This window comes from Microcaecilia unicolor, chromosome 4 (genome assembly GCF_901765095.1).
Source record: "Microcaecilia unicolor chromosome 4, aMicUni1.1, whole genome shotgun sequence".
In the NCBI taxonomy this organism is placed as follows: domain Eukaryota; kingdom Metazoa; phylum Chordata; class Amphibia; order Gymnophiona; family Siphonopidae; genus Microcaecilia; species Microcaecilia unicolor.
In genome coordinates this window covers 148,778,146-148,802,026 of record NC_044034.1, presented here as the reverse complement: position 1 = coordinate 148,802,026, position 23,881 = coordinate 148,778,146, and the positions used below count along the sequence as shown (strand labels likewise).

The following is a 23,881-nucleotide window of genomic DNA, read 5'->3' as shown; positions in this document are numbered from 1 at the left end:
TATTAAGTTTGTAGATACCAATGTGGGCTACTGTTAAAGACATTTTATGTTACTGCTAACTCGTGCATCACATTTTATGTGATGAGACCTAGCTACGAATAACTGGAGTTAACAGTAAAATAACACGTCTTAATAGTAGCCCACATTGATAACTTCCCCACTTAATTAAAGAAGAAAGAAATATCTCTAAAAATCGAAATAACTGCTATATATAATAAAAGTGAACCAAGTATAGGGCAATCAAGCCATTGTGACATCATTGATGAAGTTGGCTGTTAGGCATTGGTGGAATGAGGCATTATGTCATCACAATACCAGAGACTGAAACTCTTCACACTAAGGGGGGAAGTTATCAATGTGGACTACTGTTAAGATTACATGATGTGTATTTTGTGCGACCTGGTCTCCATTTTGGGACACACTTACTCCAGTTGCCCGAAGCAGACTCTTGAACTTATGGAGGGGGGTAAGGGAGGGGGGGGGGGGATAATAAGGGTTGGGAGGGGGAGGGACAACAAGAGAGGGGGGAAACAAATATAATCTAGAAAAAAAATGTAACAAAGAAAAGCAAAAAAAAAAGTTGTTTATCAAGATTTCATGCACAGGTTCGCTGTATGTTTTACAAGATGTTGTTTCTTTTTGTTGTACTTGACGATGCAGCATTTATCTCTGCTCCACTTGTTACCTTTAATAAAGATGATTAAAAAAAAAAAAGATTACACGATGTGATACCCGCATGCGAGCCTTCTCTGGAGTAGCCCCCACACTGTGGAATGCATTGCCTGAAAGGCTCTGCTTAACACAAGACTATCTCTACTTCAGGAAGCAGGTGAAAGCTTGGCTCTTCAACCAAGCCTTTAATGGAAGAAGTAACTAACTTGTTAGTCTCACTCACACACACAAGGATTGACTTGGGCTGCACATACTGCAGCGGGACATGTCTATCCACTCCTAGCCTAACTGAGATAATATTTAACCATCTCTCTAACCTCATGTGCAACTTTCTTCAGTCACCTTACTTTCAAATTCTTCCTACTTTCTTACTCATCTATATGTTACAACTTTGCCTTACCCTTCACTACCAATTATAATGATCTATTACGTATTGTGTTGTCATTGCAAGTAGTATACCATGCCATATTTTGTATTGTTACTTGAATATTTTTACTGCTGTAATTGCCTATTGCTCATGTTTGATCTATTCTTACTGTACACCGCCTTGAGTGAATTCCTTCAGAAAGGCGGTAAATAAATCCTAATAAATAAATAAAATAAAAATAAATAAGATGTGTTATTTTACCGCTAACTCATGTTATTTTAGCAAAGGTCCAATAAGAACATAAGAATAGCCATAGTGGGTGAGACCAATGATCCATCTATCCCAGTATCCTGTTTCCAACAGTGGCCTATCCAGGTCACAAGTACCTGGCAGAAACCCAAATAGTAGCATCATTCCATGCTACCAATCCCAGGGCAAGCAATGGCTTCCCCATGTTTGTCTCTATAACAGACTATGGACTTTTCTTCCAGGAACTTGTCCAAATCTTTTTAAAACCCAGATACGCTAACTGCTTTTACTACTTACTCCAGCAAAGAGTTCCATATCGTAACTATTCGTTGAGTGAAAAAATATTTCCTCTTTGTTTTAAAAGTGTTTCCGTGAAATTTTATTGCGTGTCCCCAAGACTTTGTACTTTTTGAAAAAGTAGAAGCGATTCGCTTCTACTTGTTATACACCGCTCATGATTTTGTAGACTTCTTTCATATCTCCCTTCAGCTGTCTCTTTTCCAAGCTGAAGAGCCCTAACCTTTTTAGCCTTTCCTCATATAAGAAGAGTTCCACCCCCTCTATCATTTTGATCACGCTTCTTTGAACATTTTCTAATTCCGCTATATCTGTTTTGAGATACTGTGACCAGAACTGAATGCAGTACTCAAGGTGAGGTCGCACTGTGGAGCAATACAGATGCATTATAGTATTCTCGGTCTTATTTACTATCCCTTTCCTAATAATTCCTAGCATCCTGTTTGCTTTTTTGGCTCCTGTCACACACTGGGCAGAAGATTTTGATGTATTGTCTAGAACAACACCGAGATCTTTTTCTTGGGTGCTTACCTCCAAGGTGGACCCTAGCATCAGGTAACTATGATACGGATTATTCTTTGCAATGTGCATCACTTTGCATTTGTCCGCATTAAATTTCATCTAGTTACTAATAATTAGGGTTAACAGTAAAATAACACCTCTTAACAGTAGCCCATGAGGATAACGTCCCGCCTTAGCATGCTAAGTGCTGCATTAAACAGCTAACATGGAAATCACCGGTAAGGGGCAGGGACTGCACCATGCAGGTAATATGAAGGTTGTAGTTGCGCATTAACTACTAATGCAGAAGATCATGTGCGGTAGTTAACTACATCTCTAGAGTAGCTAACTGCATTCTGCTCTATCCGCTGTGCTGTCAGCATGTGTTAATGCACAGTGGCCTTCCCAAAAGCTCTGACAATGTTCCCAACAGTTACTGCAGACATTTTGCAGCTGATGTGACTCAACATTTGCACTTCTTGTGCATTAGGCACAAACCTTTCACACCTTAGTACATAAATGGCTTTAAAAAAGTCAGCACTGAAAGAGAATCGGATAAAAAATTCAGTTCTGTGTATAATTTTTCCTGCAGTTATTTTTGTAAATGTTGTTATAACTCTGTGTTAAAGATCAGTAAGAGAAATATAAAGAGATAATTTGTTCTCCGAGGACAAGCAGGCTGCTTGTTGTCACGTGAGCTCACCAAAAGTACAGATAAGTGCTGTGTGCTTAGTAAAAAGATACCAAGGAGTTACAACCAGATATATGTTCATGAATCAATTTAGAGAGCAATATAAGATAAATGGGCAAAATAGTGAGAGGTAGGTGGGGGACGAGTCTATGATTATAAATACTACACGAGCAAGGATTCACCGGAGAGTGAAATAAAAACAGCCAAGTTAGTTGTATGAGACTCCACCCCGCATAGTTAATCTATAAAGCTGACTCGTCTATAATTCTCAGCTACCATTGGACTGTTTGGGCTATTTGTCAAGAGAGCAGAGTGTAGCCAACAACTTTTGACAGTATCCTAGAAATAAGCAGTGTATTTTCCCCAAGTTTATCTTAATAATGGCTTACGGACTTTTCTTTTAGGAAGTTATCCAAACCTTTTTTTAAACCCCGCTAAGCTAACTGCTTTTACCACATCTTCTGGCAACGAATTCCAGAGTTTAATTACACATTAAGTGAAGAAATATTTTCTCCGATTTGTTTTAAATTTACTACTTTGTAGCTTCATTGCGTGCCCCCAGTCCTAGTATTTTTGGAAAGAGTAAACAAGCAATTTACATCTACTGTTCCACTCCACTCATTATTTTAGAGACCTCTATCATATCTCCCCTCAGCTGTCTCTTCTCCAAGCTGAAGAGCTCTAGCCGCTTCAGCCTTTCCTCATAGGGAAGTCGTCCCATCCCCTTTTTCATTTTCATCGCCCTTCTCTGTACCTTTTCTAATTCCACTATATACAGAACGTAATCGGCCATAGGTTGCCGCATAAAGATAGGACTGTGTTTTATGTTGTTACCCTGGTCGGTTAAGTGCTGTATATCGGCATTTAATCAGCCAAGTGCCCCTGGAATGCCCCCAACATAGCTGGCCTTCACTTAGGCAATAACCGGTGAGGTGCTGATGAAAATTAGCGGATAGGCCCGAACCAGGGATTTAACTGATCAGTGGCCATTTTTGGCTGGTTAAATCGTTTTGAGTGTCGACTGGATAGATTTCTTTGATAGTTAAATGATGATACCACATTTATCAAGGAGTAAGCTCAAGTTCCTTGAAGGGCACCTCTTCTCTATTTTTTCCAGTTCTGATATATCATTTTTGAGATGGGGTGATAAAGAACTGCTAACATTATTTAAGATGTGGCCTCCCACAAGATCTGATCTTCTGTGTCTCGGCGAGTCAAGATCTGATTCTGTCCTATTTTTCTTTCCTTTCTTTTCTTTTTGTGTTCTTTTCCCTACCTGCTGCTCATTTGCTTAACATTTTGTGTTTATATTCCCTTCCCTTTTGCCTTCAACTGTCATTGTAATTCTTTTCCTTAGTTCATTGTAAGCCACTTTAGGGCTGCGTTACGTGGCAAAAAGTGGGGTATAAATGATCTAAAATAAATAAATAATAAATATTCTCCATTTTACATAGTAAATGTCGGCAGATAAAGACCTGACAGTCATCCAATCTGCCCAACAAGGTGGCCAGAGTTCAATCTGGCACTCTGCACAGATTCCACAGGTAACACTGGTATACCTAGAGGTGTATTTTCAAAGCACTTAGACCTACAAAGTTATATAGTAAGCTATGGAACTTTATAAGTCTAAGTGCTTTGAAAATGAGCCCCTGTCTTTGTCTCTCACTGCCAAGTTTGGGGCACAGACTGTAGCTGTCTGCCCAGCACTGGTCCTACTTGCCAACTACTGGAATTGCCGCAACCCACTCCAACCTTGATCCTGATTTCTTTTTGTCTTTTACAGGACTCAGACCGTAGAATTCTGCCCTGCATTGGTCTTATTTCCCAACATCTGAAGCTGCCATCCATGCTTACTCCAGTTAATTTTGCTTTAATTGGAATCCATCCTTTTTGTTCCTCTATTTTTATCCCACGCATTCTTGAATTCCACTATTTTATTCTCCATTCCTTTCCAAAAGAATTCCTAACATTCTGTTTACTTTTTTGACCACCATCTTATGCTGAACCGTGGATTTCAAGGTGTTGTCCACAATAATTCCAAGGTTCTTTTCCTGGGTGTTGACCTGCCCATGCTAGCACTACTACTAGTAGATTTACTTCTTGCCACACTGTCCTCATTTGGGTTCCAGGGTTCTGTCCTCTCCTGGTTCTCCTCCTATCTCTCCCACCGCACCTTCAGAGTACACTCTCATGGATCTTCCTCCACCCCCATCCCGCTCTCTGTTGGAGTTCCCCAGGGATCTGTCCTTGGACCCCTTCTTTTTTCAATCTACACCTCTTCCCTGGGCTCACTGATCTCATCTCATGGTTTCCAGTAACATCTTTATGCTGATGACACCCAGCTATATCTCTCCACACCAGACATCACCGCGGAGACCCAGGCCAAGGTATCGGCCTGCTTATCCGACATTGCTGCATGGATGTCCAACCGCCACCTGAAACTGAACATGTCCAAGACCGAGCTTATCGTCTTTCCACCAAAACCCACTTCTCCTCTTCCTCCACTCTCTATCTCAGTTGATGGCACCCTCATCCTCCCCATTTCATCTGCCCGCAATCTCGGAGTCATCTTCGACTCCTCCCTCTCCTTCTCTGTGCATATCCAGCAGATAGCGAAGACCTGTCGCTTCTTTCTCTTTAACATCAGCAAAATTCGCCATTTCCTCTCTGAGCACACCACCCGTACTCTCGTCCACGCTCTCATTACCTCTCGCCTTGACTACTGCAACCTGCTCCTTACAGGCCTCCCACTTAGCGCCATCTATCCCCTCTTCAATCTGTTCAGAACTCTGCTGCACGTCTTATATTCCGCCTGAACCGATATACTCATATCACCCCTCTTCTCAGGTCACTTCACTGGCTTCCAATCAGATACCGCATACAGTTCAAGCTTCTCCTTCTTACCTACAAATGCACTCAGTCTGCAGCCCCTCATTACCTCTCTACCCTCATTTCCCCTTACGTTCCCGCCCGTAACCTCCACTCACAGGACAAATCCCTCCTCTAAGTACCCTTCTCCACCACCGCCAACTCCAGGCTCCGCTCATTCTGCCTCGCCTCACCCTATGCTTGGAATAAACTTCCTGAGCCCTTATGCCAAGCCCCCTCCCTACCCATCTTCAAATCCTTGCTCAAAGCCTACCTCTTCAATGTTGCTTTCAGCACCTAACCTTTATACCTTTCAGGAAATCTAGACTGCCCCTATTTGACTGACTGTACATTTGTCCTTTAGATTGTAAGCTCCTTTGAGCAGGGACTGTCCTTCTATGTTGAAATTGTACAGCGCTGCGTAACCCTAGTAGCGCTTTAGAAATGTCAAGTAGTAGTAGTAGTACTAGTAATCATTTCTATAGCACTACTAGACATATGCAGCCCTGTACACATTATATGCAGGTACTTTCTCTGTCCCTAGAGGGCTCACAATCTAAGTTTTGGTACCTGGGGCAATGGAGGGTTAAAATGCTTGCCCAAGGTCATAAGGAACTATATAGAATCTGGGAAATAGTGCACACATTTTTTGCTCACAATGTAACTAAAGCTCGTAATGAACACTATGAGGGGCATAATCAAACGCGAACACCCATCTCCATGGGCAACTATCTCTGAGGACAGATAAGCGAAGGGGCGGGACAGACCGTATTTTCGAAAAAGATGGGCGTCCATCGTTTGTTTCGATAATACGGTTGGTGCCAGGCAAATGCATCGGATTTGGGCAGATTTGAGCTGGACGGTATCGGTTTTCAGCGATAATGGAAACCGAAGGCGCCCAGCTCAAAAACAAACAACTGCAAGGCATTTGGTCATGGGAGGGGCCAGGATTCATAGTGCACTGGTCCCCCTCACATGCCAGGACACCAACCGGGCACCCTAGGGGGCACTTCTAAAAATTAAAAAAAAAAATAGCTCCCAGGTACATAGCTCCCTTACCTTGGGTGCTGAGCCCCCCAAATCCCCCCCAAAACCCACTGACCACAACTCTACACCATTACCATAGCACTTATGGCTGAAGGGGGGCACCTCGATGTGGGTACAGTGGGTTTTGGGGGCGGTTTGGAGGGCTCCCATTTACCAGTACAAGTGTAACAGGTAGGGGGGGATGGGCCTGGGTCCGCCTGCCTGAAGTGCACTGCACCCACTAACAACTGCTCCAGGGACCTGCATACTGCTGTGATGGAGCTGGGTATGACATTTGAGGCTGGCATACAGGCTGGGAAAAAAAAGTTGTTAAAGTTGGGTTTTTTTTGGTGGGAGGGGGTTAGTGACCACTGGGGGAGTCAGGGGTGGTCATCCCCAATTCCCTCCGGTGGTCATCTAGTCATTTAGGGCACTTTTGGGGGACTTGTTCGTGAAAAAAAAAAGGGTCCAAAAAAGCGGCCCAAACTGTCACTTTTTCCGCCCTTTTTTCCATTATCGGCCGAGCGCGCCCATCTCTCTTCGGCCGATAAACACGCCCCAGTCCCACCTTCAACACGCCCCCGTCAACTTTGTTCGTTCCCGCGACAGACTGCAGTAGGAGGCGCCCAAAATCGGCTTTCGATTATACCGATTTGGGCGCCCGTCTCTCTCTTTGGGTCGAAAGATGGGCGTCTTTCTGTTTCGAAAATAAGCTGGTATATAACTCTCCTTCTCTACAATTCCCAATGTGTCTGTAACATATGAACCTTATTCGATTATAACTTCACTTTGTATTTGTTTTTCTACCGGAGTTGGCAAACACCTTCACGATACAATGTAAGTCACATTGAGCCTGCAAATAGGTGGAAAAATGTGGGATACAAATGTAACAAATAAATAAATAAATAAATAATATGGAACCCTGCATTGTATTAGATTACTTTTCCCTTATGTGCATCACTTTGCATTTGTCCACTCATCTGCCATCGGAATGGTCAGTTGTCCAGCCTGGCAAAGTCTTTCTGCAGTTCTTCATAGACTTTCTCGTGTTTTAACTATTTTTGCATATTTTTGTGTCTGAAGATGCTTTATCTCCTTTTTTGATTCTTAGCACCGGCAGCTGTGTTTCACGTTGGTTAAGGTGGAGCCTATCCCACTGGAACAAATGCCCATTTCCCCAAAATGTCTTCAGGTCTTAAGGAATCTGACACCCTCCTCCCTGTTTGTGTTGCTGATAATTTAGATTCCAGTGGGTGGGAGTGGAGGACAGGCTGGTTTAGTGGTTACACAATTGAGACTACAGTCAAGGCTGCATTGTCTGACCCTGAGAAGTTTTCATGTATCTGCCCCTTTGGTCCCTCAAGCCAGTCATGAGCAGATAATGAAAGCGGTGATCATTCTCCCTGCAGAAACTCCTGTGCAGATCACACTCCTGTTCTAGTGACCCAATGAATGTGGATGGCTGGAGGGCTGGGAGGAGATAATGTGTTGAAATTCTTATTTCATAATACTGATTCAAGGAGCAGAAATGTTCTTGATGACAGAACAATATATTTGAATTCCTTTGTGATGTGTGTGTTGTTTTTTTTCTGTTTATGTACACACAGTTGTGTTAATATTACATCTTGTTCTAATTTCATTGTTGCCAACCTACTTGTTGTTTCTGTATATTTATGTACAGTGTGCATATGAAAATGTGTAGATAAGTTCTGAGTATTTATTGCCACTAACTGTCCTGCTTTATTGAAAGGTACATGACGGATGGAGGCTTGGGACTTTACACACGAAGACTGAATCGACTCCCCGACGGGATGGCAGCAGTGCGGGAGACCTTGCAGCGCAACACCTCGCTGGGGCTAGGAGATGCTGACAGGTGGGCTAGCATGGAGAACAGTAACTTTTGTTTTGCGTGCTTTAGGCTGTGTGGCTGTTGTTAATTTTGTATGTTTAAAAAACGGTGTCCAAGATGGGTTGAAACATTGCTGCCCAATTAGGGCACAGGAAGATGAATTGTGTTTGGTAGACTACTTACCACAGTGATTCTAGAAGCATATTTATTTATTTATTTATTTGTGACATTTATATCCCACATTATCCCAAACAAGTTTGAGTTCATTATAGGATACATAACAAAGAATAATGCGTAAGAAAGTAATTTGTTGTAAGAATCGAATTTTACAATATAGTATCATAAATAAACTGGGATCACTATGGATGTTTAACATTTGGAAAATCTATTATGAAAGAGAAATTGTACATGAAGCAAAGAGAAGGTTAATGGTAAATAGAGTGATAACCAATTCAAGTAATAATTAGTTGTTTGAGATATGGCTGTTCCTTTTGAGGGTTTGAATAGGAACGATTTGAGGATTTTGTGGAACCTAGTATATTCCTGCATATTTCTTATTTTGGGTGGTAAGGAGTTGCACCATTTGGTTCCTAAGTAAGTGAAGTCTGCTGATTGGACAGTTTTGTAGATCACTTTTTTGCAATTTGGGAAGCGTAGTCTGAGATAGTTTCTTGCCTCATATTTAGCGTTTCTTTGAGGTAACTTTATTAATGGTACCATATAGTCTGGAGCTGTGCCATTTAGGGTTTGAAAGATAAGGTATATAATTTGAAGGTGATTCTCGCTTTGATGGGAAGCTAGTGTAATTTGATTAGTAAAGGGGAGGCACTTTCAAAACAAGAGATTTACAAGAGATTTTGTATATGAACCTGGCCTCAGTGTTTTGAGCTGTTTGGAGTTTTTTCAACAGGTACAACTTACAGCCGGCATATATGGCATTACAGTAATCAAACCAGGGGCGTAGCCAGACAACAGATTTTGGGTGGGCCTAGGTAAGAAGTGGGTGGGCACCAAATGTTCTCCCCCCACCACCAAAAAAATATCTCTGCTGGCAGGAAAATGCTTCTTTCCACCTTGGCAGTCTGCAGCAGGCATGCACTGAAAACTGAGCATGCGCAGGTGCCGTTATTATGGAGAGTAGAATTTTGTTACGATCAGGGGAAAGTCTTCAGCTGGCAGAGCTTGGGATCTCCACCAGCTGCCACTAACACTACTGTTGGGTGGGCCTGAGCCCTAAGTGGGTGGGCCCTGGCCCACCCCGGCCCACCTACACCACTGAATCAAACTGGGATAATGTTAATGATTGTACCAATTCATTTAATTTATTAATTTATATATTTATATTTATTATATTAATTTAATTCCTCAAGGGCAGGGACAAGAAGGGGAGAAGTGGAAGGTGCAGTGGAGGGGAAGAAGGGAGTGAAAATTGAACATCGCAAGGGTGGGGGGACTGGAGAGTTAAAGAGGAGAGAACATTAGGATTGAGGGAGAGATGCAAAGAGAGAGTAGATTTGGGGGAAACTGTACACCCCCTTATTTCTTCCCCCTGTACAGACTGCCAGCATGCACACAGTGCCACCCCAAAAAAACATGAAGCACAATTCTATAAGGGGCACCTAAATTTAGGCCATTTATGTGCAACTAATTTATAGAATAGGCTAGTGTTCATTGCAAGGCCTGGAGGCCAGTGGCAGCCCCTGGAGACCTCTGGGGTGGCCCCTATTGTGTTTTTTTTTTTGCCTCTCAGCCTCTTTACCCAGACTCAGGACTGAATGGGAAAGTGGATGGGGGGAAGAGCCGCATGCTTGAAGGACAAGACATTTCACAATAGACAAAAGAGAATGCATTTGGAAATGCTCACCTCCATAAGGTACCCCCCAGTGAAGTGTGAAGGTGGGCTAGGGGAGATGAATGTCATTGATGCACACTGGTCAGCAGTGTCATGGCCCTGCATGGGAAGATATTTGGTGGCTCTTCTTCAGCTCATTAGAATCCAAAGTGGCCCCAGCTTAAAAATGAATGAAGACCACTGAAATAGTCTCACCTATGCATATAAATGACATCACTAATTGGAATTTGCATACATAGGTTTTAGGTGCCAATCCTCCCAATATTCAGCGCTATTTAACTGGCCAGAGCGGCTGCTAACTGGTTAAATAGTGCATAACTGGCTATTCACTAACCGGCTGTCCCCTGCTGAATATCCCCGGTTAGCAGCATATAGCCGGTTATATTGCCCAATAAAACCGGCTATCCACCGATTTTAAAAGTTGGTTTAGTGGCCATATTTGGCTGCACAAAAACATGGGCTATCTGTGGCCAGTTTAAATCAGCCAAAAATAAACCGGATAGTCAATGCTGGTCACTGGAAACTGCCCGGCACTGAATATCCAAGCTCAGCACTGACCGTGGGTGTTAGCCAGTCTAACTCCCACGATCTGAATATCGGCCCCAGTGTGCCTAAGTCGCATAGTGCACAACTGCAAGGAAGACATTAATGTGGGAGGAGCAGGGGTGTGTTGCCTGGTGACGCATGCATGTTGTGTGCATTGCAAGGCACATTTATCCATGCTAATGTACCCTGTCATTGACATAGCATAAGTGATTGCATCTTATCTTTAGGCGCACCAACGTGGATTTACTCTCCTATTTTATAACAGCTTAGATGCACCCCAAAACCACTATCGAATTAACGCTAAGCGTGCTCCTTTGTAGTGCCAACTATCAGGCGCCACTTTACAGAATTGTCACCATAGACTGTCCCCTACCTCTGCCCCCTGCATTCCTTCCCCCTCTCTCACCTGTACACCTTCCCCACCGACATAAACATATACAGCTTGTATATATCACGTTATTCACACACCCTTTGCACCCTACCAAGAGCCCTTGACTGAGTCTCTCTACACTAGTCCCACATGCAGAAATATCCAAATCCACCTATAGGTGAAGGGAAAATATGCCGTTACATCACACTGTAGGTGGGCACTTTTCAACGTATTTATTTTACAGATTAATTCAAATTTGTTCTGGGACCTCACAGGCCGGCTGGTTTCAGGCTGTCCCATGATGAATATGCATGGGAGAAATCTATGTATTCTGAGTTAACATGCATGTGGATTTGTCTCATGTATATTTACTGTGCATAATCTGAAACCCGACTGTCTGTGAGGTCCTCAGGACACATATAGAAATCCTTGGAATATTTATATGCATGAATCCCTGTGGGAAATCATAGCGATACATACTGTAATTTTTGCAAGATAAAGCAATATGTGAGTGTATGTTGAACACAGGCACCAAATACAAAAACAGGTTTCAATCTTGTTCTAATTCACCCCCTGTTGCATCTGATATGACAATGGAAGTTAGATGTGTGTGGATCTTTGTAACTAACAGCAGCTTATGTGGACACTAGGCAGAGAAACCTAAAGGGAATTGAATTTCATCCTCAGGTTCCACTCCACCTAATGACCTGATACATATTTCCACATGGAAATTCTGAAATACTGTAAATAGACACTACAGTGCTGCTCTGAGCCAGAAAACTCCAGTCCAGGACAGGCGTTGGTGGAAGAAAGGTTTCAACAGTTTGTTTCAGGAAGGGAGCCAATTGCATGACCTTGCAGCTCAAGGCTCTGGAATCGCCTCCTTTATTAGAACAGTGTTTTCCAAGTTGGTCTTGGAGTACCCCCTTGCCAGTCAGGTTTTCAAGATAATCCACAATGAATATGCATGAAAGAGATTTGCATACAGTGGAGGCAATGTATGCAAATCAATCTCATGCATATTATGGATATTCTGAAAACCTGACTGGCAAGGGGGTACTTCAGGACCGACTTAGGAAACTCTGTATTAGAAAATTTCAACTCAGTGCACTGGTATCATCTCTTTTCTACCCGAGAGTGCAATTTTATTAGAAAATCTCAACTCAAGGTATTGGCTTCGCCTCTTTTCTGTTTTTTTAAATTCTTTATTTTTTAATTTTAAGAATATATTGCAAGTTATTCGCTTGTTAAAGAAAAACAGAAATGAAACATATCTGGGAGAAATAACAAAGAAAACAATCTTTCTTCTTTAGACCACTAAAGATGGGGGAGCAGCTAGTAAAGATAAGGAGATTATGTAAGACTCACAAGGCCATTAATGTAAATTATCCCCCACCCCATCCAGCTGTAATGTTCTCAATCAATTAAACTGGAACGACTGTTGCTGTTGAGATCTTCAAATCCAAGAAGGCTTTAAGTTGTTCTGGTTGAAAAAATACATACTTTACTCCCAAATATTTTTATCAAACATTTACTTGGATAGGCTAACCAGGAAGGTTGCTCCCAAAGAGACCACCTCTTGTCTTAAAACGAAGAAAGCCCTCCTACAATCTTGTGTCTGGTTAGTCATATCAGGATATATCTAACCTTTTTTTTTTTGTAACATAAAACAAAGTCTGAAAAATTCTAAAAGTACAACTTATATCACAAATATATTGAAAATCTATCAAAGAAACTGAATCTGAACCTCTAGCCCTATGCAATCATAAGTCTAAAGTACAGATTGAAACTAGACAGGTTGGACAGAAACGTTGCAGTTTGGCACTGAAGGGACGGACATTAGAAAAACACTAGAAAAATGGAAAAAAAACAACAACTCCTGTCTAGTTAAAAAAATGTAACCATCAATTAATTTAATAACAGACAACACAAAGCAGAATACAGCATGGTAAAGTAATCAGTAAAATGCAATACATAAAATTAGACAAAAGGACAGGGGTAGAGTTTGAAGAATCACAAGGGTTGGGGAATGATTTAATTTGGCCAAATAAAACATGAGAAACACATATTATAATTGTAAACTGCTTTGGTTGTATCACAGAAAGATACTTCTCAGATCCATGACCCTTGACACAAGTTGCAAAACATTACCTGCAAAGAGGGAGTGGAGCTAGAGATGGCAAACTAGAATCAGCAGATGAAGAGGCGAAGGAAGCTTTGTATGATATTAATTATGTGCAGCAGACAGAATAGATACTTTTTTTTGCATTTTTATTATGTTAATCACCCTGTGATATTTGCAAAAGGGTGATGTATTAAAATGCAATAAACCATAAACCATTTTATTTTACATGTAACATAAGGGAAAAGCTTTGCTGAGTTGAGGAATCAGATTATGCTGCTAAGTTCCCTCCCTGAGAAGATTTTTACATTCTGCCTCTGGTGAAACAGGCCTCCTTTAAGACTGCATTGTGTTACAGAGAAGAAAACCCCCTCAGGCCATGAGAGCACAGGGGCTTGTGATTTACTTGAAGCTAAAAGGGTAAAGGGTCACCTGAATGTACAAGACCTATTGTATGTATGCAGTAAAACAGGTTGAAGCAAGATGCACCTCTACGCCTTCAGTAGAGGTCCTTATCTTTTTAATACTGAAAAGAAAGAGAATGACGTGGATTGGAAGCGTCCTGAAATGTTTGGCCATTCTGTGGGCCCTTTCAGCTCTCGGTGGAGTCTTTGAAAAGATTTTTGTTGGTTTTCAGCTTGGAGCGGAGGAGTTCCCAGTAAATAGAGGGAAGTCAGGGTTAAAGTACAAATTTTCCGACCGATATTCAAAATGATGTAGCTTTGCTGGAAATGGCCACCAGCTGGTTAAATCACATGTTTGCGGCTATCTGGTCATTTTCTGTGTCACTTAACTGGTTATGTTAACTGAAAATGACTGGTTAGCGCCAAATTCAAATGCAGCTAATTTGTGGCATTCCAGGGGCGGAGTTGAGTTAAGTGCTGATATTCAGCTCCTTACCGCATTTCTTTAAGAGGTTTGGCTTATGCGGTCAAGGGCTGATTATTGACTTAGCCAGCTCAAAAAACCCAGATATTCAATGCTGAAGCCCAGACAGGGCTAGACATTGAATATCTGGGAATGACCCCAGTGGCAGGCAGCAAAACGCTCACTGCCGCCAGCTGAATATCGGGGGGGGGGGGGGGGGGGGCACATTTATTCAATTTTAAGGAATGAGTTAATGCCTAGTTTCCTACCAAATGAACAGTGGGTACACCAGAATACCAGATATACAGCTCTGTACAGATACACATAAGTACGACTCCTACTAATCATTTCTATAGCGCTACTAGATGTATGCAGCTCTGTACATGTTATATGCAGGTACTTTCTCTGTCCCTAGAGGGCTCACAATCTAAGTTTTGTACCTGGGGCAATAGAGGGTTAACCCCTTTAGTGTCCAATGTTCCTGTAATAATCCATATGGGAATAGATTGATGGGAACATTGGACACTAAAGGGTTAAGTGACTTGCCCAAGGTCACAAGGAGCTTCAGTGGGAATTGAACCCAGGTTGCCAGGATCAAAGCCCACTGTATTAACCATTAGGCCACTCCTCCCTACTCTTCCTGCTCCCTGGAGCATAGCAATAGCAAATAAGAGGTTTCGGGAAATGTATTTATTACAGTATCATACAAACCGAGTCAGACCTAAGGTCCATCAGACCCAGTATCCTGTTTCCAACTCTGGCCAATCCAGGGCAGTAGTACTTGGGCAAGATCCTAAAACAACAGAATATTCAATGCTGCTTATCCTAGGTATAGAGGAGTGGCTTTCTCCAAGTCTACCTTAATAACGCTTTACAGACTTTTCTTCCAGGAACTTGTCCAAACCTTTTTTTTTTTTTACCCAACCATGCTAAAAAAAACATGATGGGAATTATGAAGAGTAATTTTTGAAAGACCCAGTGTCTGTTCTAAGTCAGCTGCTCTTTCTGCTTCCTGCATCGCCCGCAGCAGTATTATAAACAGAAACCGTAATCATGCTTGTTCTTTTGATATGAGCATAAAGAAGAGAATGAGAGGCTGGCTTTCCTTTCATCTAAGGTTAGCTGTGGAGTAGCTGAGGCCAGGAAAATGTAAACTGAGCAGATTTAAAGGTCGCAGAAGGTACATAATCATACAGCATTAGGAAGTGTTTCATTTCACTAACTTGGACGCTTTACGAAACAGTTTCTAGTCTTGGTTTGAGCAGTGTGCTGAAAAATTTATTATTCCTGTAAAGTTGTACAGTAATGGGTAAAATCTCCTGGTGCCAGTTTTGGGCAGAACACACCATTGGTTGTGGATAATATTTATGTTGATACCAATGTTCCTCACAGAGAATGTGTGAAAATCAAATAAAACCACTGTAAACAGATAAGAGTGGAATGTCTTACAACTATCAGCGTACAGAAAGAAACAACAGTAATTGATAAAGAGGGGCATAATGGAACAGAAACGCCTATCTCCATGGGCGTTAATCTCCGAGAACGGGTCCGTGAAGGGGCGGGGCGGATCGTATTTTTTAAAAGAAAAAGACGCCCATGTTTTATTCGTCAAGGTGTGAGCTGGGCGATTTTGCTTTTCAGCGATAATGGAAAATGAAATCGCCCAGCTCAAAAACGAATAAATCCAAGGCATTTGTTCGTGGGAGGGGCCAGGATTCATAGTGCACTGGTCCCCCTCACATGGCAGGACACCAACCGGGCACCCTAGGGGGCACTTTTACAAAAAACAAATAAAAGGTAAAAGAGCTCCCAGGTGCATAGCACCCTTCCCTTGGGTGTTGAGCCCCCCAAATCCCCCTCAAAACCCACTGCCCACAAGTCTACATCATTACTATAGCCCTAAGAGGTGAAGGGGGGCACCTACATGTGGGTACAGTGGGTTTGGGGAGGGTTGGACGACTAATAGCATTAAGCAGCACAATTGTAACAGGTAGGGGGGGGGATGGGCCTGGGTCCACCTGCCTGACGTCCACTGCACCCCCTAACAACTGCTCCAGGGACCTGCATACTGCTGCTTGGGAGGAGGGTATGACATTTGAGGGTGAAAGTAAAAAGTTGTGAAACATCATTTGTTGTGGTGGGAGGGGGTTAGTGACCACTGGGGGAGTCAGGGGAGGTCATCCCCGACTCCCTCTGGGGGTCATCTGGTAATTTAGGGCACTTTTGGGGGCCTTATTCGTAAAAAAACAGGGTCCAGGAAAAGTGTTCTAAATTCTAGCTCAAAACTGTTCCATTATCGGCGAAGGGCGCCCATCTCTGTTCGCCCGATAACCACGCCCCAGTTCCTCCTTCGACACGCCTTCGACACGCCCCCGTCCACTTTGTCCGCATCCGCGACGGAGTGCAGTTGAAAGCGACCCAAATTCGGCTTTTGATTATACCGCGTTATTCGTTTTTGTGAGATAAACGCCCATCTCCCGATTTAGGTCGGAACTTGGGCGTTATTCTCGTTCGATTATAAGCAGGAAAGTGTCTCAAAGCTAAAGTACCCCCCAGCGGAGTCCACCCAATATGTTAAACCTGTTTTGCTTCCATATGCTATTTCATTAATTGATAATGAGTACGAGATAGAGTTTAATACATTAATTATATTAGTATAAAACAAAGCCCTTACAGGATACATTTCCCCCTGCAGCTGTCCTGGAAGTCTGAACTATGCAGTTTAATTTAATGGTCGACTAGAAGGTTAATGGCATTACAGACCACAGCTGAGCTCACCCACCAATCTCGGATTCCTCATATCATGCTGTAAACCTGTTTAAGCTTTTTTTTTAAATACAGTTGTAATCCTGGAAAACGGTCTCAGGTTTCTAAATATCAAATGTTTTAATTACAGCAGATATATAAAATAAAATTCTGGCCTTTGTTGCTGGTAGGGGTTCTCTACCATCATGCTGTATCCACCCAGGGTAGTTTCATACATTTAAAGAAAAGAAAAAAGTTTTGCATCATTACAAAGCTGAACTGGAATTGTAAAGTAACAGCACTAAGCTCTGTTGAGCAGGGACTGTCTTTTCATGTTAATTTGTACAGCGCTGCGTAAGTCTAGTAGCGCTATAGAAATGTTTAATAATAGTAGTAGTAGTAGCATTAAATAAAAATGTTAAAATCATTATGCCCGGACAAGAACATTGAAGGATAGACTAGGCCTAGTGCAGGGTTGAGCAATGTAGAATCAGGAACGAAATGTAGATCAGGAATTGGGTGTGAGATAGGAGGAGGCCACAGCTGAAGCAGGAACCAAGCATGAAACAAATAGAAAACAACTTACACTGAAGCAGTGCAAGGATGGCAGTAAGGGGTCTTTTTACCAAGCTGTGGGAAAAAGGGCCCTGTGCTAGCAGTGGGGGCTGTTTTTCCCGTGCACCAGTTCCCTTTTTACCACAGCGGGTAAAAAGCCCCCAGACAAACATGGCCATGTGGTGAGAGAACTGTTACCACATGGCTCTGCATCGAGGAGCCCTTCATCTGTTGAGGTGGCGATAAGGGCTCCCGCAGTAACCCGGTGGTAACCAGGCAGCGCGTTGCAATACCTGATTACTGCTGGTTTACCGCCGCACAAGCCATTTCCGAGGGTTTTCTTTTTCCCCACAAAATGGCGCGCGATCGGGGTGGAACTACCGCTGGCAGCCATGTTGGGCAGGTGGTAGTCCCGATTTGGCGTTCAGTAAACCCGCGTTGGGCTTTTTTTTTTTTTACTGGGTGACCAGAGAGTTGAATCGAGTGAGGGTGCTAGATGTGGTATATTTGAATTTTAGCAAAGCCTTAGACATGGTTCCGCATAGACGACTAATAAATTAAACTGAGTGCCCTCGGTGTGAGCCTTAAAGTGACTGACTGGGTTGGGAGCTGGTTAAGTGGAAGGCGACAGAGGGTAGCGGTAAATGTAGCTCATTCTGAGGAAAAGGATATTATCAGTGATATGCCACAAGGTTTGGTTATTGGGTCGGTTCTGTTTAACATTTTTGTAAGCAATATTGCTGAATAGCTGTTTGATAAGGTTTAACTCTTTGCGTATGATATCAAAATCTGCAATAGGGTAGACAACCCTGATGGTGTGAATAGCATGAGGAAGGACTTAGCAAATCTAGAGAAATGGTCTGGAATTTAGCATCTAAAATTTAATGTTAAATGCAGGGTCATGCATTTGGGCTGCAAAAACCCAATGGAACAGTACAGTTTAGGAAGTGAAGAACTTTTGTGTATGAAAGAGGAGCAGGATTTGGCTGTGATCGTATGTGATAATCTTTTAAGGTGGCCAAACAGGTAGAAAAGGCGATGGCGAAAGCTAGAAGGATGCTTGGGTGCATAGGGAGAAGAATGGCCAGTAGGAAAAAGGAGGTGATGATTCCCCTGTATGAGACTTTGTCTGGTGAGGCCTCATTTAGAATATTGTGTTCAATTCTGGAGACCGCACCTTAAAAAATAAACAGATTACTTAAAGAATAAGTTAACCATTTACACACCTTTAAGACCTCTAAGGTCCTCTCAAGGATCACAATGTGATACCCGTCAGCAAGCCTTCTCAGGAATAGTCTCAACACTCTGGAATTTACTCCCAGAGGGGCTACATATAACTCGATACTACCTCTACTTCAGGAAGCAGGTGAAATCCTGGCTTTTCTCCCAAGCTTTTAATACATAGGTTGACTGACTATATACCTATTCTGCACATGGACTAGCTTGCTACACATAATGTAACTTAGATCAGTTCCTTATCTCTTGCTTAACTATACAATGAACTTGCTTTGATTTTAGCTAACCATCAAATTATCCCAATTGACTCTGTGCCACGCACCTTGTTCCCAACATTTATCTGCTCTTGGTCCCTCAGCTATATGATAAGCTATATTGCAGAAAATCTTTAGCATCATATCTATGTTAGTTGAATGTTCTAATGCATGCTTATTAGGTGTTTCATTAGTATTGTGCTAACATTGTATTATATCTCTGCTATTTGAATTCCAATGTTGCTAAATGTGTATATTTTTGATACAGTTTCACAGTAGTTCTATTATTAGGTTTCAATTTACTGTTTTAAAGTTTATCTCATTTATTGCATTTATGTTTATTCTTGGTTATTTTACTATTGTTATGCTGTTAACAAAATTGTAAGTTTTATGTTAAACTGTGCCGCCTTGGGTGAATCTCTTCATAAAGGTGGTTAATAAATCCTAATAAATAAGTTTAATAAATTGTAAGGTTAATAAATCCCAATACATAAAAATAAATAAACAGGATAGAGTCGGTCCAGAAGACGGCTACTAAAATGGTTAGTGGTATTTGTCGTAAAGCGTACGGGGATAGACTTAAAAATCTCAATATGCTTACTTTGGAAGAAAGGCGGGAGAGGGGAGATATGATAGAGATATTTAAAAACCTACACAGCATAAATGCACAGGAGGCGAGTCTCTTTCATTTGAAAGGATGCTCTGAACAAGGGGACATAAGATGAAGGTGAAAGGGGACAGGCTCAGTTTCCTGAGGAAATACTTCTTCATGGAAAGTGTGGTGAATTCATGGAACAGTCTCCCTGTGGAAATGGTGGAGTCGAAAAGAGTATCCGAATTCAGGAGAGCTTGAGACAAGTACATAGGATCTCTAAGGGAGTGATATGGAGAGTAGATGGCATGGCTGGATAGACTGGGTAGGCCATATGGTCTTTATCTGCATATATTTTTCTGTATTTCTACCTGTAGTTCAGCAACATGCGTGGGCCTTCATTCAAAAAGGACTTTTCTAAGTCCCTTGGTATTTACTGCGAGTCCTCAAGGGCTTCAAAGAGCCATGTTTTCAGAATGCCCCTAATGAATATGCATGACATTGATTTGCATACAAATATTGCATATTGTCCTTGGAAACTAGAGTTTTGCATAACAACTTGTACTGATTTAAACAACAGACTTCAGTAACCTGCAGTGATAGTTTATTTGCTTAAGAAAGTCCATAAAGCAAGTGAAAAGGCTGCTTATGGAACTTACAACTTGAGCAGTAAATATCTGGTGTTTTGAAGTGAAAGACTGTAGCATATGGTTAACAAATTAAGAAAAGCATTAGATCTGTTTGATATGTATTCATTTGGGGTACAGGCATGCATTCTCTAGCGGTAAAGGATAAGTATGAAAAAGTATTTTAAATTAGATTGGGATGAATGAGGAAAGTGTGATTGATATTAAGGATAAGGAAGCTTTTATGTGTTTTTGGAAATTTAATAAAGCATTTTGTATTGATGAAAAAAGTCTAGATAAAGTAATAAATGTTAAAAGTAGATATAAGTGTATATTCAGTAGGTGAATTTATATAGTGATGCATATTTATTAGGAATACCCTTACAACGTGGCCTGTTAGCAATCTTCAAGGACTGATAGTGGAGACCACTTTTCTAGTGTGTGCCTGTTGAAAATATCTTTATTGAACAAGGTGTATAGTCTTTTTGCCCTCATCTTTGCTGCACACCCAATGTAAACTCATTATGAAACATAGGAGAGAGCTATAAATGAAAAGTCCAGGATGTATGCTGGCACCAGCTCACGAGAGCTGTTTGTTAGATTTTTAAGAATTTGGGGCTCCCAAAATCTGGGCTTGGATACCCTCCTGGCGTCAGCATCCCCTGTGGAATTTAGGCACTTCTCTGACCCCCTCCTCTCTGCGCTCGCTCTCTTTGTCCTCCCCCCCCCCCCCCCCCCCACGCTTCTCCTTGCCTCTTCTTGTTCTGCCAGTGCCATGATTAATTTTTTTAAAGCACTGCTGGCACATGTTGGCAGGAACAGGCTACTTCAACCAGTCCCGGGGGGCCTTCTTTCACCCCTTGGGAAGGGACAGGCAGAAGGAAGGCCCCTAGGATTGGCTGAAGCAGCCTACTGTTGCTGATGTGTGCCAGCACTACTTAAAAAAGATTAATTGCAGCAAAAGAAGAGGCAAGGAGGTGTGGATGAGTTGCTCTATCAACGTTGTGGTTCTTCATTGTTGGTGGCAAGCATGGTGGGTGTAGGTTTTTTTTGCGGGGGGAAGCCCCCCCAAACGCTGCTGAACCGGGTTCCTTCTTTTTCTTCCCCTTCCCCACCCCACGTGCCCCAGCATCAATTCCTTTTTCTTTTGTCTCTTCTGGCTGCCCTATCACCCTTGACCCATTTCCCTCCCCCACCACGCTTCAAACCTGCAGCTTCTTCCAGCAGCGGTTCTGAGCACTAAAAAGAGAAAACAGCCAGGCTCTGCTGGTTCGGAACCTTCCCCTGTGACACACGTACGCTGCCGCGAGGGAGGTTCCGGCAGGGCCTGGCTTTCACTGTTATAGCACGCGGCTCTTTACTAGCTGCTCTTTTTCTATTTAGTGCTTAGAATTGCTGCGGAAAGGAGCTGTGGGTTTGAAGGGGGGCGGGGCGGGCTAGGGGAGGTGGGAACAGGAGACCTATGAGCTGCTCTATCCATGTTTTTCTTTTTTGTTGGTAGCATTTTTATTTGATTTCACTTATATTTTTAAATATACCAGCTTGTGCAGCATACGGATGTGCATAGAGCAAGTATTGGTTTCATCGGTTAGAGAAGTAATTCTAAATTTCAAATCATTGTGTCACTTGGAGGGGTTGGTTATAGGGACTCCCTGTATTTGTGCAGAGATGTTTTCACCTAACAAAGGGCGGCCAAAACAGACAACATGTTATGAGAATCAGGTGCTTAACAATCAGACTTGCTATTTATAAGTACCTGGGCGCATTTAACATCTTTTTGTTTCTTTTTCTGTGCCTACATCAAAAGAAAAAGATGGCACGTGGGATCTTGCTCCTTTTGTTTTGTGGATTGCAGGGGTATATTATAAAAATGCACTTGCCTATTTCTATTACTACTGTTTCATAGAGAGGTATTGAATAATGAGGGAAGGGCTTCCTTCATGTAGAAGTTCTGTCCAGAGGTAGTCTATATGTGCCAACATTGTCCAGTTCAGCACGCTATTAGCCGCCAAGTTCGTACAAAGTTAAGTATGTTCTATGGAAAATAAATCTGTTGGTTCAGGCTGCTTGCTATGTGAATATTCTATAACTGTTTCATTACATAGTAAGGGCATTTGCTTTAAACTTTGTTTTAATTCATTTTTCCAGTCCTTACATGCACATGGTTTTGCTTTTTAAACCCAAAGGTGAATCCTAAGGGTGGTTGAATAATTAGGTTTATACTGTGTTTCTGACTTCACTTGTTTGGACTGCTTGGGGTCCTGCTGATCTGTACATCTGCTGTCTGGGATTTTGGAAGATGGAAGTGAGAAAACAATTAAGTTTTGGATGTACTCTGTAGAAAGTTGTTGTTTACTTTTGCAACATGTGTATTGATGCCCACAAGAAAAGCCTCACTCATTGGCCTTTAATCTGCAGAATAGTGGTGGTAAATCTCCAGTTTTGAGATGGGCAACTCTTGGCATCTCTGAACTCCTTTACCTTTGCTGTCAGGGATACCAAGCCCCACCAGCCAAATAAATGGACTGCTGCTGCTCCTCACTGCTTGTTTCTGACTCTGCGCAGCATGCCAGGACTTCTCGAGCAAGTATGCATGAGAATTCCTGGCATGCTGCTCAGAGCCAGAAACAAGCAGAGGGAAGCAGCAGTAGTCCATTTATTTGGCTGGTGGGGCTTGGTATCCCTGCCAGCAAATGTATGCCTAGTGTGCCCGCTTGGGGGGGGGGGGGGGAGGGAGGAGAGAGAGAGGAATGTGTTGCCTGCCTAGTCCACCTTGGGGGCCCCCCCAAATTGCAGGACTACTACTACTACTACTTATCATTTCTAAAGCGCTACTAGATGTACGCAGCGCTGTACACTTGAACATGAAGAGACAGTCCCTGCTCGACAGAGCTTACAATCTAATTAGGACAGACAGACAGAACAAACAAGAGATAAGGGAATATTAAACTGAGGATAATAAAATAAGGGTTCTGAACAAAGTGAACAAGGGTTAGGAGTTAAAAGCAGCATCAAAAAGGTGGGCTTTTAGCTTATATTTGAAGACGGTCAGAGATGGAGCTTGATGTACCGGCTCAGGAAGTCTATTCCAGGCATATGGTGTGGACTGGCTAAGCCCAGAGAGAGAGCCTGTTGTTAAAAATTTCCCAGCACACCACTGGCTTTATCTTATTCCGGAACAGGATTGGGAATCCTTTCGCCCGCCTATGGTGGATGCTGTGGTTTCAGCGGTCACCAAAAAGAATACTGTGCCCATGGATAGTGGCTCTATGCTGAGGGACCCCCCAGGATCACAGGCTTGAAGCGCTGCTTAAGCAGAGTTTTGATGTAGTCACCTTGGCCGTGCAGGTGGTGGTTTGCGGAGGTTTGGTGGCGCGGGCACTTTTTTTGTTGGGCTGAGCACATTTTGGACAGAGACTCAGAGGCTTGGTCCCTAGTAGATCAGGAGGCTGCTATGTTGGAGATAGGCGCCTCTTACAGTCTGCTCTGTGCGTCTTCTAAGTCCATGGGCTCTTGGTGTAGGGGCCCTGATGGTTGTTGTGGCTCTGGGGCTAGTCGACTGAAGTGGCTTCCAAGTCTAAACCCTGCAAGTTTCC

General features: G+C 42.6%; 1 protein-coding gene across 1 annotated transcript in view; it reads left to right on the top strand.

Annotated features, from left to right (window-relative positions):
* The window catches only part of NAV2 (neuron navigator 2), a 463,718-nt gene that overhangs the window by 273,507 nt on the left and 166,330 nt on the right, over positions 1-23,881 (top strand). The window contains 1 exon segment of the mRNA XM_030200720.1: positions 8,422-8,544. Coding sequence (XP_030056580.1) covers positions 8,422-8,544 — 123 coding nt within the window.